Source organism: Callithrix jacchus, chromosome 7 (assembly GCF_049354715.1).
Source record: "Callithrix jacchus isolate 240 chromosome 7, calJac240_pri, whole genome shotgun sequence".
NCBI classification, from domain to species: domain Eukaryota; kingdom Metazoa; phylum Chordata; class Mammalia; order Primates; family Cebidae; genus Callithrix; species Callithrix jacchus.
This window is the reverse complement of record NC_133508.1, coordinates 40,611,937-40,630,335: the sequence shown is the minus strand read 5'-3', so window position 1 is coordinate 40,630,335 and position 18,399 is coordinate 40,611,937. Positions and strand designations below refer to the sequence as shown.

General features: G+C 56.3%; 1 protein-coding gene and 2 long non-coding RNA genes across 3 annotated transcripts; 1 reads left to right on the top strand and 2 right to left on the bottom strand.

Moving 5' to 3' along the window:
• Window positions 1-886: 886 nt before the first annotated feature.
• Window positions 887-4,151, bottom strand: PRXL2B (peroxiredoxin like 2B). The gene is made up of 8 exons (XM_017973960.4): window positions 3,771-4,151; window positions 3,282-3,401; window positions 2,961-3,165; window positions 2,680-2,731; window positions 2,029-2,092; window positions 1,858-1,933; window positions 1,402-1,517; window positions 887-1,060 (listed from the first exon to the last, which is right to left on the bottom strand). The coding sequence occupies exons 1-8, from the start codon at window positions 4,149-4,151 to the stop codon at window positions 1,043-1,045; spliced, it is 1,032 nt and encodes a 343-aa protein (XP_017829449.1). The 3' UTR covers window positions 887-1,042.
• A 351-nt stretch (window positions 4,152-4,502) lies between these two features.
• LOC144576912 (uncharacterized) lies at window positions 4,503-6,529 on the bottom strand. Its single transcript, XR_013519735.1, has 3 exons — window positions 6,231-6,529; window positions 5,989-6,066; window positions 4,503-5,371 (listed from the first exon to the last, which is right to left on the bottom strand). It is a non-coding gene; the product is annotated as an uncharacterized LOC144576912 (long non-coding RNA).
• Window positions 6,530-6,666: 137 nt separating this feature from the next.
• LOC144576914 (uncharacterized) lies at window positions 6,667-11,798 on the top strand. The gene is made up of 2 exons (XR_013519737.1): window positions 6,667-6,834; window positions 10,219-11,798. It is a non-coding gene; the product is annotated as an uncharacterized LOC144576914 (long non-coding RNA).
• The last annotated feature ends 6,601 nt before the right edge of the window (window positions 11,799-18,399 follow it).

Below are 18,399 nucleotides of genomic sequence, written 5' to 3'. Positions count from 1 at the left end.
TCCAGGGTCAGCAGTGACCAAGGTGCCCCCAAGTGCCTGCCCCCAGGGACCACATGTTCAGATGTGGGGAGCCCCGCTGGGACGCTGGGGGAACCTAGGGAACTGCCACTGGGGGAATTTTAGCTGTGTAACTGAACGCCAGAGGACAGGCTGAAAGAAAAGGGGTGTGGTCCTTGCTTTGCATTTTTTTAAATGGCTGCTGTGAGGGTGGGGTTGGGGGCAGGAAGGGAGCCATGAGGCCAGCAGGAGGCCACAGTGGTCTCTGGGTCGGAACTGGGGGGGACTGGGAGCACTGTGGTTGTCATCAGCCTGCATGGGAGGGGAGGGCCCTGAGCAGGGAGTCTGACCTGGGAGGTGAGGGGCTCTGCTCTGGACCTGTTGGGACCTCCAAGGAAAGGTGGCCAGGAAGCTGGACATACCTAACTGGACCAAGACCCTCCCAGGCCGCTGCCCTACAGGCCTCGCAGGCCATCCCCAGCGGGTGCAGTGATTCTGACACCAGAAAAGGGCCTTGTGGCGGGCTGGCCCACCACCCGAGGGTCTCCAGGGCCCATGGCCCCACCAGGTGGAATCAAGCCCATCTGTGCCCTGAAAACCCACTCTCCTGAGTGGCTCCCACAGACACAGGCACTGACCTCGCCCCACTGGAGCCTCACCCTGACCCCACGCTCCTCTCCTGACATGGGCTGGGGTCTGTTGCCTTTGAAGGAAGTGACAAGGCAGTGAGGTCACCATCCCCTCCCCAGTGACGCACAAGCTGAAGGCCCAAAGTCTCCAGAGACACTTGCAAAGCAGGAAGGTGACCCCCGGGACTCACAGCTGCCCTGCGAGCGAGGTGGGGGCCACGGGGGCTGCAGGGCTCGGGGGCTGGCGAAGCAGTGCTTGCCCAGGAACTGCAGGGTTAATGGCTCGTTGCTGTCCACGGATCAGAAGTTCAGCAGCCCGGCCCAGCAACGCCAGGACAGTTCTTCCAGGCTGACTTCCAGCACACCCAGGGCAGCAGACACCTCCCAGATCCTGGAGGCCAGGGCCTTCACCTCCCTCACAACTCTTTGTCACACTGCAGGGACAGAGACACGAGGGACACAAGGCAGCCCAACCCGTCAGTCATTCCCCTCCATTCCGGGCATAAGAGGCCGGCCACCAGGACCACACCAATGCCTGACAGGGCCCCTCAGACAACCCCCAGCCCTCCCGAGGCAGAGAGGACAGGCCCCTCGGCCCCTGCCTGTGTGCAGCCCCCACCTCTGAGGACAGCCCCGCAGTGTCTGTCCATCTAGCCATACTGCCCTTCTGCCCCTCTCAGCCCCTCTGCAAGTAGGGTCACAGTGGCATCTACATCCCAGGGGACCTGGGGGCATGGCATGGGTTGGCATGCAGTGCCCCCAAGACCCAGCTCACCTGAGGCGGCCTGCTGGCACACACCTCTGCAGAGATGCCCAGGACCTGCAGGATATGCTCCTGCGGAACATCGCCTGGAGACTTCTGGATGAAATGCAGCAGCACTTTGTCACCACCTGGAGCAGCGGGCGGGCAGTCAGGGCACCCAAAGTCTGCCTGTGTCACCACCTGTAGTGACTGGCAGGCTGTCGGGACACCCTGGAGGCGGCCTGCATTTTGCAGCCATGTACTGGGAGGAGGGGGAGCGGGGCAGCCCTGGTCGGCCATGTCCCCCACCTGGCTACCCAGATGAGTGAGCTGTTCTGCCGCAGCCCCGCCCAGCCCAGCAGACATGCTGAACAGGCCAGCTGCAGAGGAGGGGCTGTGATGAGACTGACTAGCCAGAGGGCCTGGGCTGGGCCACCGAGAGCAGCAAGGCCCTCCCCAAGGCAGCAGCCGGGCCCTCCCTTAACCGACCTTTGCTGACCACCAGCAGCCCTCCACTCTGCAGCAGGTCCCCAGACAGGTTCCCCTGGATGCCAATAGCCTTGGCCTGCCAGGAGTGGGTAGAGCCTGGGTCAGACCCAGAGGGAAGGCCCCTGGGAACTCCCACCACCCCCGTCCTACACAGCCTTGGCCTGTACAAACCTTGGCAGCCACATGGTGCACGGGCTTCCCCAGGGCAGCAGGGAGGATACTCAGGCTGCTGTACCTGCGAAGACACCAGCACACTCAGCCAGATTCCAGAGAAGCCTGGGTCCAGAGCCTGCTCCAGGCCATGAGACCAGCTCCTAAGTCATGCCTCACCCCACCCTACCCACCCACCTCACCAGGTCTCAGAGATGGCACAGGCTGCCAGATCAGCAGCCAGCCCAGCCCACTGGCAGGTTGGACCGCAAGCCCAATGGCTGCTGGCCAAGGGCCCACAAAGGGTGCAGGGAACACAGATGGGGCCCCAGGCTGGGTGGGCCCAGGGATCTGGCTCAGCTGGCAGCTGCCAAGCAGGGGAGGTGGCCTGTGGCACAGACACCAGAAAGCTTGCATTGCCTCTGATGGGGTACCAGGCTCCACCCCCAAGATGGTCTGGACACGGAGAGCAAGATTTGGACGGAGGGCTCGTAACACCAAAGTGAAGGCCTGGCGGAAGGGCTGGTCGGCAGTGCCACCAGACCTGCCTTGCCCAGGAAGGCTTGAGGGGACAGCACCGCAGAGGGCAGCAGGGACAGGAGGTGGCAGGGAGTGGTGGGCACCCCCGGGTCCTCCACCCCACACTACCCCTTGGGTGCCCGCCCCACTCACCGCTTGAAGCCCAGTTCCTTATAAAGCTGCTTGCTCTCATCCAGATAGAGCTCTGGAAATCAGAAGGCTAGCCCAGACTCTGCTGCTGGGCCCAGGTCTTTGCAGGGCACCACCGGGCCACCAGCTGGGGGGCGGGGAGGCAGAAAGAGAGGAGGGACGCTGATCCGTGGGCATATCAAGGCCGCCCAGGAGACAGAAGGGCCGGGGCTTGGCAAGAAGGACCCGAACACACCGAGTTTAGAGAAGAGTCTCCGCGCCGCAGCGGCAGGAACAGGACGCACCTCCCGCGAAACAGCCGCTGTCCAGGAACTCCTGCAGACCCAGGGCCTCGGGCCCCACGCCCACCAGGCGCACGCCGTGCTGCTCCAGGAGCCCCGCGAGGCTGCCGAGGTCCCGGGCGATCCAGCGACACACCACGCACCCGAAGCGCCGCAGCCCGGCCACCACGCACGCGCGCTCCCGCCACAGGCTCCGCAGCTCCACGGCCTGCAGGGCTGCCAGGTCAGGGGCGCGCCCCGCCGACCCCGACCCCGCCCGGTCCCGCGGCTCCACCACTCGCTCGCTGCTAGGGCGCCCCCCGTCCTGCGCCCGCCCGGCCTCACCTCCCCGGTCACCGCATGCTTCAGGACACACGCACCCACGCGGGCAAGGTCCACAGTGCTCAAGGCGCCCGCGGCCCACCCTTTTTCAAGGTTCCCGGCTCCTGGCTCCCAGATCCAGCTCTAGGCCCCGCCCTGAGATGCCTGGTCCCGCCCCGAGATGCCATGGCCCCGCCTCTCGGGCTAGTCTCCGCCTCGTGCCCCGCCCCCAAGATGGCCGCGGCGCGCCGGGTCACAACCCCGGCCGCACCCTGAGACCCGCTCCGCCCCGTCGGATCCGACCCTTGTCCCGCCTGGTTTCCCCGCCCACTCCAGGCCAAGCCGGGAGATCGCAGCTCCAAATTCCGCCGCCGCCCGCTTGGATCCCTCCCGCCTCCTCACTCCCGGCCTGGCAGTCCCGCGTCTCGCATCCCGGTCCCGCCCCCGCGTCCCGCCCCCAGCCCCGCCTCCCCGTTGGGTCCCAAAGTTGGAAGGAAACGCCCACATCATTACATATGCGAGCCCGGCCTGCCCTCGGCGCAGCGGGCGGAGCTGGGCTGTGCGCGCCTGTGCTGAAGGCGGCTGGGGTCCGGCAGCGGGCTTGGCATAGTCCCGGGGAGTGACGGGGGACTGCGGGGGGCGGGCAGCGAGCTTGGGGTGATCCCGGGGGGGGCGGGGGGCGGCGGGGGGTGGGCAGCGGGTTTGGCATGGTCCCGGGGGATGGCGGGGGGCTCGGGCAGCGGGCTCGGGGTGGTCCCGGGGGTGGCGAGGGGCGGCGAGGCGCGGGCAGCGGCCTCGGGGTGGTCCCGGGGGGTGGCGAGGGGCGGGCAGCGGGGTCGGGGTGGTCCCGGGGGGTGGCGGGGGGCGGCTAGGGGAGGGCAGCGGGCTTGGCATGGTCTTGGGGATCAGGCAGCGGGCTCGGGTGGTCCCAGGGGCTGGCGGCGGGCTCGGGATGGTCCCGGGGGCGGGAGGGAATGGCGGGAGGCGGCGGGCCCAGGGGTTGTCCCGGAGCGGCTGGGGTGGCGTGGGGTGGCGGGACCAGGGGTGGTCCCGGGAGCGGCAGGGGTCTCCCTGCGGGCTCGTGTGTGACTGAGCTGGATCCAGGGTTGAGGGGAAGGGACGAGTGAGAGGTCGTGAGCTTGGGTGACTGCGGGGCGGGGATCCCAGCAGTGGGAGCCCGAGGGCTTAGCCTTTCCGTGTGGTCTGATTTTGGCTTGAAAATCCCCGCAAATGCAGCGGTATCTCAATTATACATGTACGAGTTGTCTTTAATAATAAAATGCTGTTCATTTCATGCCGGTTGCATATCAGCTGTAACCCCCAAACCTAGGGCAAAATGGACCCAGGGAGATAAGCACAGCTACCAGAAGTGCACCGCGGTCCAGCACCTGGCAGAGGCGTCCTGTTCCTCCCACTGCAGCCCTGTGACAGCTTTTATTGCCAAGTCACAGCTTCACCCAGGCTGGGCTCCCACCTGGGTGGGCCCAGCCTGGCAGAGTTTGATCTCCTAGCACTGGGCCTCACTCGCCAGGCTCCAGGACAGCTCTGGGCACCTGGACGGTCTGGAGAAGGAAGGGGGAGACCCCACCCTGTATTCCACAGGACCCCAAATAAAGGGGGGCCCAGGAGGGGTGCTGCTGCCTCCACCTATGCCCTTGCCCTGGGAGAGGGTGCTGGGGTGGTGACCGTCCAGACAGAACTGTTACTATGTCAGAAAGGGCAAAAGCAAAATAAAAAAGGGGAGGCACGTGGAGTGAGGAGCTGTGGCAGCTCCAGAGCCCAGGAGTGCAGCCCCCTGCTCCTGAACTGTGCCGGGCTATGCAGGAAGGAGCCCCTCTGCCGTCTGGGGCTGAGCAGGAGGGGGCTCCTCTACCTTCTCAGGGTGTTCAGGAAGAGTCCCCTGCTGTCTCGGTCTATGCAGGAGGGGCTGCAGCCTCCTGGGAAGCTGGGATCCCAGATGTGATTCAGCCATTTTCAGAGACATCCCCAGAAACAAGAATGTGAGATCAGTTCTTCTCTTGGCATGTCCCACCAATGCCGTCCACTGCAGCAGCCTCACAGGAAGCCAGCGGGCAGAGGAGAGGGAAGGAGCTTGCAGCCTCCTGGCGCCAATGCTGCAGAGCAGAGGTGGCCAAGACGCTGAGAAGCCGTGTATGTGTCTGCATATGTAGGGGCTGAAAAACTCCACCTCCATCCTTTTGGGGTCCTGGCTGGGCCCAAGAGTTAAATCAAGATGAGACAGGTCATCATGCCAGTGTTTTTTGTTTTTTTGAGACGGAATTTCACTCTTGTTAGCCAGGCTGGAGTGCGATGGCCCGATCTCAGCTCACTGCAACCTCTGCCTCCTGGGTTCAGGCAATTCTCCTGCCTCAGCCTCCTGAGTAGCTGGGATTACAGGCACGCGCCACCATGCCCAGCTAATTTTTTGTATTTTTAGTAGAGACGGGGTTTCACCATGTTGACTAGGATGGTCTTGATCTCTTGACCTCGTGATCCACCCGCCTTGGCCTCCCAAAGTGCTGGGATTACAGGCTTGAGCCACCACACCCGGCCGCCAGTGTATTTGATTCAAGTTGGATGTGGCTTAGGAGCCCTCAGAAGGAAATGAAAACCCAGTGAAGCAGACTCAGTCACTTAGGGCCTGAACTGGACAAAGGGCAGTGAGGTTTGAGGAAGCAGCTGGCTGATATGGGCAGGCTAGAAAGGTGGTCAAGGACTGCATAGCACTCACCAGTCTCAGCTTCTCATCCTTGAGCATCAGAGCTCTCTAGTGTAGGGAGATCATCTTTCCCATAGGAATTTCCATCTTCTGCTTTTAAGAAACAGAGAAGAGATCAGAATGCTCTTTCTACACCTGTTTTTTTAACCTCCTCGAATTCCAAATAGTGAATATGCCAGAACAGCCTGTCTTAACTCCATGTACTGTACATATCCGGCCCACACAATTTAAAGTAAATAGACAGGTTTGCTTACTTTATTCTCAGGTGTAACACAAATCAGTGCAGACACCCTCAGGAGACAGCTCCTTCTACACCCATGTCGACTTTCTGTCATCAGTGACATGTTGGTCAGCTCTCTCGCAAGCCTCTGTCAGTCACAGCAACCAAGTTTCACCTCCCACTCATGTTTCTCGTCGGCCACAGGCTGGCTCAGCTCCTGTTGCCTCCTTCATTCTGGAGTCCAGGCTGAGCAAGCTTTGGCTCTCTGGAACACGCTGTTCTCCTGACAGGGAGAACATGGAGGGGAGATGGAGAAACCACAGCACGCTCTCCCAGCGACCTTGCAGAGCTGGGATATGTCACTTCCACTCGGATGCCACTGGCCAGAGCATGTCATGTGGCCAAGGAGGCTGTCTGAGGGGCAGGAAAGAATGCTTCCCCCTTGTGGGGGCGGTGTCAGCTCTGGGACTGGGTTTTAGCTTTCTTACAAAGGAAGAGCTGGCCCGTTACTGCATCAGGGAGCTGACAGAAGACATGAAACTCCAGGGTCAGAGACAAAGGACTTTGTCATTCACGGCATGGCAGACAGGTGCTCACCTGTGTGTTTGGCCTTCTCTCTTTGCCCCAAAGTTCCACAGGTATGATGTGGGTGGGTCTGGGTGGGCACTGCGCAGTCAGTGGCTTTGCATGGCCACTGAGGAGCCCTGCGGGGGGCTCAGCTGTTTGCAGCAAGCAGTGAGCAAGCTCCTCTTTGTCCCTAGGGGACTCTCAGGGCAGACCACCCTGAGAAATGGGGGAGGGTGCTCAGGGCCTGCATTCCTGGCACGCCCTGTGAGAGGTGGGGGGCGCGAGACGCTCGTGGAGGACTGCCCTAGACACAGGAGGTGCTGCCACTATGAGAGGCCGAAGGGATTCACCCTGAGATTTCACCAGCATCCCTGGGCTTCCTGGCGCCACATCCATGAAAACAGCCATCTCATTAAGCTTGTCCACTGAGGAGCCGTTGACGGTGAGAGGGTCTTAGTCTATTGAAGCTGCTATTTAGAAAAAACTACCATAGACTACATGGCTTCTAAAGACTTCTCACATTTCTGGAGAAGTCAAGGCACCGGCGTATTCCAAGTCTGTGGGTGACACCCCATGGGCACCGAGGAAGGAGAACTGTCCACACCCCAGGCACAATCAGTGCCTGAAGAATATCTTATAGTGTTATTACTGAGCTCTTTCCTTTATATAATCCTTTATATATAATCATGTATTAGTTTACAGTCAGAACAATTAGTGCCTGAGGTATAACTTACTGCTTACATATATCTAGCTTATATAATCATGCTTAGTACTTATATCTACTTAGTTCTATATAATTTTCTCTATAATCATATAGATATTGTAGTTGGAGCTGTACCGACACATTTAGTGCTGATTTATAGAATCCTTCTATATAACCATATAATAGTCTGTAGTAGGAGGAATGCCTAGAGCAGTCACAGAACAGAAGCAGCACATGGGAAAACAGGCAGACCAGGACGAGAACCAAAGACCCAGGTGGAGGCGTCCCTGCCTGAAAGGGCAAACACTGTATGGCAGGCTTGGAGCAAGAGCCTCTCCTGATAAAGGAGGTGTAGATGGCCCTTTAGACAGCATTTCCTGTTTCTAGTAACATGTTGATGAGTTTTTCTTTGATTTTTTTGGTGTTTTTTTTTTTTTTTTGAGACAGAGTTTCGCTCTTGTTACCCAGGCTAGAGTGAAATGGCGCGATCTCAGCTCACCACAACCTCCCCCTCCTGGGTTCAGGCAATTCTCCTGCCTCAGCCTCCTGAGTAGCTGGGATTACAGGCACACACCACCATGCCCAGCTAATTTTTCATATTTTTAGTAGACACAGGGTTTCACCATGTTGACCAGGATGGTTTCGATCTCTTGACCTCATGATCCACCCGCCTCGGCCTCCCAAAGTGCTGGGATTACAGGTGTGAGCCACCACACCCGACCCAATGAGTTACTTTTAAACTGTCTACTGACACCCATATCTTGACATCTGAGGTTCTGTTCTGTTGACTCTGTTTTCTTTTTCTGTTTTGTTTTATTTTGGCTTTTTGTTTCGTTTTGAGATGGAATGTTGCTCTTGCTGCCCAGGTTGGAGTGCAGTGGTGCAATCTCCGCTCACTGCAACTTCTGCCTCCCAGGTTCAAGCCATTCTCATGCCTCGGCTGGGATTATAGGCATGCGCCACCAGCCTGGCTATTTTTGTATTTTTAGTAGAGACTGAGTGTCTCCATGTTGGTCAGGCTGGTCTCGAACTCCCAACCTCAGGTGATCTGCCCGCCTCGGCCTCCCAAAGTGCTGGGATTACAGGTGTCAGTCACTGTGCCCGGCCTGTTCTCTTTTTTTTTTTTTTTTTTTCTTGAGACAGACTCTTGCTCTGTCACCCAGGCTGGATTACAGTGTTGTGATCTTGGCTCACTGCAACCTCCACCCCCTTGGTTCAAGTGATTCTCATGCCTCAGCCTCCCAGATAGCTGGGACTATAGGCTTGTGCCACCACGCCTAGCTAATTTTTTGTATTTTTAGTAAAGACAGGGTTTCCTCATGTTGGCCAGGCTGGTCTTGAACTCTTGACCTCAGGTGACCTACCCACCGTCGCCTCCTGAAAGGCTGGAATTACAAGTGTGAGCCACCACACCCGGCCAGCCTGTTTTGATGGTTGCACACACCTTCCTGCCTCTTCTCATGTCTACATCTTGATTCTAGCCCTGGGCCCTGCAGAGGTTAGAGGGGCTGTGCCCAGGACAGAAACGCACGTATGTGCGCACAGATGGGTCACTGTGAGGATGTGGGGAGATCACAGGACCTGAATCAGACTGGAGCTTGCTCAGATGCTGGCTCTGGCACCGCCCAGCTGGTCACCACAGGTAAGTCACCGCCCTGTCTCACCCTCGGTTTCCTCATCTGTAAAACAGACCCTGGTAACCGCCTTTGCCAACCACACACTCAGTTGTTAGCCACTCTGAGCCGGCTCACCTTGCTTCTGAGCGGCAGGAATCACAACCCCACTGTGGCTGAGAGGATGCCCAAATGCTCCAGCTCAATCCCACATGGCCCCTGGCCCTGCCATCCTGCCTATCCCCCTCCTTCAAGGCCCGAGATTTCCCATGAGAACCTCACGGACTCCAACTAGGTGGGCAGGTGCAGAGGACCCCTGGGGAAAGGCAGCTGGGTTTCCCCAAGTCCCACCGTATATTACAGGGATTTGATCGACTTTCTTTCTCTTTCTTTTTCTTCTCTTTTTATTTTTGTTCTTTTTGAGGCAGAATCTGGTTCTGTCACCCAGGCTGTAGTGCAGTGGTGCAATCTCAGCTAACTGCAATCTCCACCACCCAGGCTCAAATGATCCTCCCACCTCAGCCCCCCGGAGTACCTGGGGCTACAGATGTGTTCTGCCTGGCTAATTTTTTTTTTTTTTTTTAGACAGTCTTGTCCTGTCGCCAGGTGCCAGGCTGGAGTGCAGTGGCACAATCTTGGCTCACTGAAACCTCCACCTCCCGGGTTCAAGCAATTCTCCTGCCTCAGCCTCCCTAGTAGCTGGGACTACAGGTGCACGCCACCACGCCCAGCTAAGTTTTGTATTTTTAGTAGAGACAGAGTTTCACCATGTTGGCCAGGATGGTCTCAATCTCTTGACCTTGTGATCTGCCCGCCTCAGCCTCCCAAAGTGCTGGGATTACAGGCTTGAGCCACCGCGCCTGGCCTAATTTTTGTATTTTTAGTAGAGACAGGGTTTCACCATGTTGGCCAGGCTGATCTTGAACTCCTGACTTCAAGCGATCCACCTGCCTCAACCTCCCAAAGTGCTGGGATTACAAGTGTGAGCCACTGCACCCAGCCTAAAAATTATTTTGTAATTGTGATAAGATATACATAACATAAAATTTGCCATGTGAAGCATTTAGTGGCATTAGGTACATTCACGCTGCTGCGGCCAGCACCACCACTTATCTCCTGAACTTTGTTCATGATCCTAGACTGGAGCCCCGCACGTGTGAAGCACTACAAGCCTCCCAGCCCCTGCACGTTCCGCTCCACCTCCTCTGTGTAAACTTGACGACAGCAGGCCCCTCATAGAAGTGGCATCATGATAGCACTTGCCTTTTATGAATGGCTTACGTCACGTGGCATAAATTCCGCAACATTCATTGATGGTACAGCCTGTGTCCGAACTGCCTCTTCAAGGCTGAGCACTTTCCCCTGGACCTACCAGCCACATCTGCCTGATTCCCGCACCTGTGGATGAATATTTGCCTGGCGTCCACATCGGAGCACTTGTGAACACTGCATTTTGACCCTGGGTGTGCAAATACACGCTCAAGTCCCTGCTTTCAGTTCTTTGGGATCTGTGCCCAGGGTGGAAGGGCTGGATCACAGGGAAATTGTGGTTTTAATTTCTCAAGGAACTGCCCTCATGTTTCCACATTGCCACCAGCAGCAGTACAGGAGTGTGGGTGACACCCCCCCATGGGCACCGAGGAAGAACTGTCCAGACCCCAGGCACAATTAGTGCCTGAAGAATATCTTAGTTTACAGTGTTGTTACTCAGCTGTTTCCTTTATATAATCCTTTATAGATACTCACATACTAGTTTATAGAATTAGTGCCTGAGGTATAACTTACTGCTTACGTATATCTAGCTTATACAATCATACTTACATGTAGCATACTTAGTCCCATATAATCTTTCTATATAATCATACAGGTGTCGTAGTCAGAGCTGTACCGACACATTTAGTGCTGATTTATAGAATCCTTCCATAGAACCATATAATAGTCTGTAGTAGGAGGAATGCCTAGAGCAGTCACAGAACAAGCAGCACATGGGAAAACAGCTAGACCAGGACGAGAACCAAAGACCCAGGCGGCAGCGTCCCCACCTGAAAGGGCAAACGCTGCATGGCAGGCTTGGAGCAGGAGCCTCTCCTCCTGATAAAGGAGCTGTGGCACCTTGCATCCAGTTCCTGTGGAAAGTCAGCCTCAGGCCTGAGATCCTGGAAGTAACCGAGGGAGAAGAACCCCTCTGGTGTGACCAGTCACTGTGGCTGTACACCTGTCAGTCTTTTCTTGCTTCTGTGCTAGCTCAAATCATCCTCCCATAAATATCTTAAGAGAAGAGCACAAGTCTGTCAGCTCCCACTGCACGGGCTTACAGTGTCTTTCTATTAGAAACCCTTTGAAGTCTCCAGCCCCCAGATAAAAAGTGTTATGCACGACACCTGCTGCACACAGCCCACCTCCTTGCCTCGGTGACCTAATGGGGGTGGACCCCTTTTCTGTACATGACCCTCTACTACTGCACACGACACGGCCCCCTACTGTGCACAGCCCACCTGTCTGCCCAGGTGACATAATGAGGTGGCCCCCTAACTTGTGACTCATGTGATTATGTATGCCTTATTACTAAGCCTATAGATGATGACCTCACTCACGACCCTGCCCCCTGCTTGTACCTCATAAATACAGAAAATACAGATGCTTCTGGGCATCTGGGGCTCTCGCTGATCTCCGTTTACAGGTGGCGTGGCCCCCTGAGTCCAAATGCTCTTCACCAGTTCTTCAGTGTCCTGTCTCTATTTCTTGGATCCTGCACCTCAGTACAGCATAAAGGACACCCCACGACCACGTGGGGCCCAACAGCCCTACACAGGAGAATTCTAATCTCTCCCCTTCCTCGTCAGCAATTATTACTCTCAAGGTCAGGCACGGTGGCTCACGCCTGTAATCCCAACACTGTGGGAGGCCAAGGTGAGTGGATCACCTGAGGTCAGGAGTTCAAGACCAGCCTGGCCAACATGGTGAAATCCTGTCTCTACTAAAAATATAAAACTTAGCCAGGCATGGTGGTGTGCACCTGTATTCCCAGCTACTCAGGAGGCTGAGGCAGGAGAATCACTTGAACCCAGGAGGCGGAGGTTGCAGTGAGCAGAGATCTCACCACTGCACTCCAGCCTGGTGACAGAGTGAGACTCTATCTCAAAAAAAAATTATTACTGTCTGTACTGGGGGCCTGAGGCGGCCTCTCCACTGTTCTGATTTGCATTTCCCAGTTCCCTAATGCTCGGCAGAGCCTCGCTTCATGGGCATGGTGGCCATTTGTGTGTCAGTTCCATTCTACTCCTATTCCATTTTTTAATCCAGTGTTTGTTTCTGATGTTGCTGGGTGGCAAGGCTCTTTACATATTCTAGATGGAATGCCTGATCTGACACATTTTCTCCTATTCCATGTGTTGCATTTCATTACATGAACTCATTTTTATAAACTCCTGTATATCTATTTCTACAGGAGCTCCCTACCAAATCCAACGTCAAGAGGCTTGTGTTTTCTTGAGGGTTTTAGAGTTTTAGGTCGTAGGTTTCAAACAAGCCCAGGCTCCGGCAGAGTGGCCCCAGCATTCTTGTCTGCCATCTGGGGTCACAGCCCAGCGTCCAGCCACAGCCCTGTGCAGACCAGGGAAGGCCCAGGCCTGGGAGGGTCTTTCTGCAGGATCCTGGAAAGTTGCTTAGGGGAGGCTGAGACCAGATGGGCAGCCACCTGTCTGAGAAAGCCCTGCAGAAGTCCCTGTGCTGACAGTCACATCCTGGCCATGTGGGCGGGAGGGTAGGGAGCACAGGGAGGCAGAAGTCCTTGTTTTTTCCTGCAGATAGCACAGGCAGCGCTGGGCAGGACCTGAGAAGCCCAAAGCCAGGAGTCACTGCCCCTGCTCCTTCCGTGCCTGGCGCAGCTCCAGTTCATTGGGTCCGGGCCACCCCCATCCTGTGCCCCCCCACTTCACACTCGAGGGTCTGGCTTCCCCACCTGTGACCTTGTCTCCCCCATGGGAGGAGCCCCACCATCCTTCTCACTTTCCATGATGACCATTCAGTGAGAAATGAGGACGGCAGCTCCTGCGTTTAAAAAGGAACCGTCCGCGTGGCTCCCACAGACTGGCCCCTCGCTGGGGCAGTGGGGCTTCTGCCCTGAGAAGACCCTGACCCCACAGGCCTGGCCCCGGCTGAGAGGGGGTTGGAGTCCCTGCCTGGGGCAGCCCCTCTGCACCTGGGGACCTGGAGAAGGAGCCTTGGCTGCCGGCAGGACTTTCCTCCCAGCTTTGAGAGTCACTGCCCTGCACATGCAGTGACTTCTGATCACTTCCGTTTCACACCGTTCATCCTTTAGATGACTTTTGATGGTGAGATAACCCACAGGAATGATGAGCTTCCAGGCAGAGAACCCACATGCAGGGAGGGCCCTGTCTCCCCCGGGGACCCCGTCTTCTGGGGAACCTCTGGTGCCACATGGTCAGGATGCAGGGCTTCTCTGTGGGCACCCAGGCCTCCTCTGAGCTGTTTTAAACTCTTTGGCTGCATGCTTCCTTCACTGTGGCAAAAGCTACATCACGTTAAACTGACCATTTCACCATTTGTAAGTGTGCAAATCAGTGGCTCTAGTCCACTGGCAGTGCAGCTGGAGCCGCCCTTTCCTGAATCCCACAGGCCAGGGCTGAGAGCGGCAGGCCCTGTGCAGCAGACTGGAACCCGCTGTCCAATGGCAGGGCTCCCTTCTGGGAAAACCACAGGTCCCTGGTGCCAGCCTTCTCCCAGCAATGGTGGTTCAGTCTCTCTATCCACTTCCCGTGCAAAAGCCACACAGTGGGTCCAAACCTCAACACTGCAGACAGGAGGAGAGAGAGAGTGAAAGTGGCTCCCAGCCTCTCCAGCCACCCCCGGGAACAGCTGCACACAGTGGGTACAAACCCCAAAACTGCAGACGGGAGGAGATAGAGAGTGAAAGTGGCTCCCAGCCTCTCCAGCCACCCACTTGGGACACCTGCCTGCCCGGCGCTCTTCAGACACCAGTACTCCCTGAAGCCAGCGTGGTCAGTGCTCTGGGAGCTGCCCAGGCCCAGGGAGCCGCTCCTCTCAGCAAAGTTCAGCCCCAGGGATGAGCCCAGATGAGGAAGGAGAGCTCTGTGCCTCCAAGGCTGCTGCCCTGGCAGAGCTACCCCGGGAACCCGAATTCCAGCCCAGACGGTTCTGGACCCAACTGTGTCTCCCCTGATTTTCTGTGTGGAGCCCTAAGGCCCAGTGACGATGCATTTGGAGGTGGGCTTGTGGGGAGGGAGAGACACCATGCCCCCTCTCTCTGCCCTGCCCAAGGGGAAGGCCGAGTGGGGACATAACGAGCAGGTGCCATCTGCAAGCCAGGAAGAGACGCTGCTGGGAACCAACCCACCTACACTGGCTCTGGGTCCTCTGACCTCCAGGACTGTGGAAAATGCATGTTCATGGCTTCAGCCAGCCAGGCTGTGGGACTTTGTCCTCACAATCAAGCACACTAATACAGCCAAGGAAAGTGTGCACATGTGTGCAATCACACAAGCACCGGGAAGCACACAGTGCCGGGGTGAGGGAGTGAATACAAGCCAGGGCCGGGCTGGAGTGGCTGGGTGGAGAGACCTGGGTTTGCCAGAGCCCGTGGTGGAATGCAGCCTCCTCAGAGCCCATGACTATCAGGGAGGGAGCGGCCCCAGGAAGCCCTAGGAGGCAGCCAGGGACAGGGCCCCTGTGGATGTCAGCGTCTTCTGAGACTTGGGCATAACTGGGCTTTTCCCGGGGTTGGGCCGGACCTCCCAGGGGCTTCAGGACTGGGCCAATCTCTGGACTCATCAGGCTGCAGCCACACCACGGCTGTGGGTCATGGGTCTGTTGGGTGCAGGTGGACCCAAGGGATGGACAGGCAGAGGACAGCCTGGTGCCAGTTCCCACTTAGAAACACATCACCTGCCTCAAGGTCCATGTGACGTACATTAGAGCCCACCCGCCATGCATGTGGGAGCCGCTGAGTCTGGCAGGTGTCTGCCCGCGCGCAGCCAGCCTCCCTGTCATGATGGGACATGTCCAGCAGAGTTCCCTCGTTGAGCTTCTCTGGACTGAATGATATTTCCCCGGTTCACAAGTCTCAGCCCCACCCCAGTGTGACTGTCTTTGGAGATGGGCCTTGAAGAGCTGATGAGGCTGAAGAGATGTGATTACGGCCAGCGCTGCATGGTAGGAGTGTGTCCTCACAGGAAGACGAGGAGGCGCCAGGGTCCTGGGGCAGAGGGATGACCCTGTGAGGGCACAGGGAGCAGGTGCCACCTGCAGGCCCAGGACGGAAACAGACACCACCTACCCCTGCATCCAGGACTTTCAGCCCAGAACTAAAAGAACAGCACGTCTCCATTTCTGGAGCCCCCACGTCTGTGGCCCTTTGACACCCAGCAACACCAGCCCCTTCCCAACCCTTCCCCAGCCCTGGTCCCCATCATCCCTGACCTTTCTCTCCCTGCAGATTACATCTGCCTGTTCCAGAATGTCACCTAATCACAAAAACCACAAATGCGGTGCCTCGGCCCAGCGTCCTGCACGTGGCCTGATGTCTGCTGGCTCATCCATCATGCAGTGCGTCCATGTTCACTTCCGTGCTGCCCAGCAGCAGCTCACGGTGTGGCCCTATCCGGGTGTGTGAAGCCGCTCACCTGCCGGTGGGCGTGGCCGTGGCTTCCAGCTCCTGGCTGGCACAAAGCCAATGTGAACTTCTGCACACACGTTGTGCTGGAGACAAATCCTCCCATTTTACTTGGTTACCGGGGGGTGGAATTGCTTGTCCTAGGGAAGGTGTGTGTTTATCTAGAAAAGAATTTGCCAAACCGATGCCCAAAGCTGCACCCTGTTACGCTCCTGCCAGCAGCACCTGGGAGTTCTAACTGTGCCACGTCGTCTAGCACCTGCTGTGGGAAGAACCTCTCAACTCCCACTGTGACGGGTGCGAAGTGGAACCTCGCGGTGGTTTCATGGCCTTTCCTGAGTGACTGCGGGTGCTGCCGTCGGCACATTGCTTGGGTGAAGTTCAAGTCCCGCCCATTAAAAAACCATCGTGCTGTTGGTCTTCCCACGGACTTGCAAGCATTTTCTAAGAAGTGTCATGAGCCTCGTCACCCACTGCGTGGTCTGCCTTTTTATTTTTTTGAGATGGAGTCGCCCAGGCTGGAGTGCAATGGTGCAATCTCAGTTCACTGCAAACTTCGCCTCCTGGTTTAAAGGATTTTCCCACCTCAGCCTCCCGAGTATCTGGGATTACAGATGTGCGCCACCATGCCTGGCTAATTTTTGTGTTTTTAGTAGAGATGGAGTTCCACCATGTTGTCCAGGCTGGTCTCCAACTCCAGACCTCATGATCCACCTGCCTCAGCCTCCCAAAGTGCTGGGATCACAGGCTTGAGCCACCGTGCCCGGCTGCAGTTTGCCTTTTAATTTCCTGAAAAGCACAGGTCCAAGAGCAGGATCTCATGCTGATGAGTCCGATTTCTCAGATTTTCCATCATGGCTCTTGTGTTTTGTGTCCTGTCCAAGACATCTCTGCCCACGTCCAGGCCACACATCTTTTCACCAGGGATTTCTCGGGAAGCCTTAGAGTTTGAGCTTTACAACCTACCATCTGTTTCAAGCTGATTTATTGGGTCATGTAGGTAAAGGTCGAGGCCATTGTCCCCTGTCATTTATCCAGTACTCAGAAACCATTTGTGAAAAGCCTGTCTTCACCCGCCTCATTACCTTTCATGTCTGTCCGAGACGCCTGCTTCGTCTGTGAGTGACTCTCCCTCCGGCCCCTCCTGTTCCACTGACCTCTTGGCCCTCCTCATGCCGCCCCACTCCCTCTCAATGGCTGAAGCGCTAGTCAGTCCTGACGTCAGGAAATGAAAATACCCCAATTTTGCGCTTCCTTTCCGCTATTATTTGGCTGCTGAATGTCCTGTCTGTTTTCATGGATCTCTTTAGATCAGCTGCTCGATTTCCACGTCCAAGCCTCCTGGAATGCTGACTGGGATCGCATGGGTCCATGCGGGGGGAGGTGTGTTTTCCCCACACGCAGTCTTCCGATGCGTCCACAGCCAGGCTTTTCCCGTTACTAGGTCTTCTTTCACTTCTCTCGGCAGCGTTCTCACTGGCCGTGTGTGGATTTGGTTAAATTTCCCCTTCAGCATTTGACGGTTTTTTTGATGCTGATATGTTCTTGCTTCCTCTAAAATTCAAATTCCAGTGTTGACTTAAAAAATCTCGACCTTGCGTCTTGTGACCTCAATAATAAGCTTACTGGTTTTCATACCTGTTTTGTCGGCTTCTTGGACTTTCATAGACACAAGCATATTCTCTGCAGAGAGGCGATGTCTTTCCCCTTCCCGTCCAGTCCTTATACCTTCCATTTCTTTCTCCTGTCTAACTGCCCCAGCTAGGACCTGCGGTACCATGTTGAGTGCAGGTGCTGGAGGGGGATCCTTGCCTGGCTCCTGATGGTCCGGAAGACTCGGCATATTTCACCTGCGGCGTGAGGCCGGGGGCGACTCTGCAGCCGACTCCCGGCTCCGCTTCTGCGTGGCTCCCTGGTCTCTGCAACTTGCAATTTCCAGCTGCCATCCTTTTTCCATTAACCAGTCCATTTCTCTTCTTTTTTGGTCCTTTCCTTCCTTTGTTTTGGAGAAGAGGCTCTCTCTATATCGCCCAGGCAGGTCTTGAACTCCTGGACTCAAGCTGTCCTCCCACTTCGGCCTCCCTAAGTGCTGGGAGGACAGGCGTGAGCCATCGCGCCCGGCCCCAGCCCATTACTTAAAGTGTAAAGCGGGTTTCTTGTGGGCGGCCTTTGGTTGGCTCTTGGCTTTGTGTCTAATATGACCGTTTCTGTATTAACTGGAATATTGGGACCATTTCTATTCAAAGTCATCACCTGTGCGGTGGGTGTGGGAACATCACCTTTCCATTCTGTGCTGTTGCACGTTTCTGATTCCCCTTTTCCTACCCTCTGTCTGACGATTTCTGTCGTATTTCATTTCAGCCGCGTGGCTGATTCTTAGCGGTCCGTCTTTGTTTTCCTTACTCGGTGGTTGCTGCAGGGTTTGTGACGTCCATCTGCCCTTGTGACAGCCTGTGTTCAGGTTGTGGGAACACTGAACACGCCTGCACCGTCCCAGGAAGCACGGAACCAGAAGAATCTCACCGCCTCACTCTTGCCTTTCCCCTCCGTGCCTGGGACTATTATCATGCTTTTCATTGTACATTCCACAGACGTCACAGCTCATCGCTAACACGTTTGCATTAAGCAATTTATTATTTTTGAAGGTATTTAAAGTGAGAAAAAAGGT

What these genes read in the sequence shown, in the direction of transcription:
- PRXL2B (XM_017973960.4), bottom strand. Translation starts at nt 4,151, where the DNA reads ATGCCAAGCCCGCTGCCCTCCCCTAGCCGCCCCCCGCCACCCCCCGGG. An exon ending in TGCACCATGTGGCTGCCAAG is followed by an intron (nt 1,934 to 2,028) that starts GTTTGTACAGGC and finishes CACTCCTGGCAG; the next exon opens with GCCAAGGCTATTGGCATCCA. An exon ending in GCTGCTGGTGGTCAGCAAAG is followed by an intron (nt 1,518 to 1,857) that starts GTCGGTTAAGGG and finishes CCGCTGCTCCAG; the next exon opens with GTGGTGACAAAGTGCTGCTG.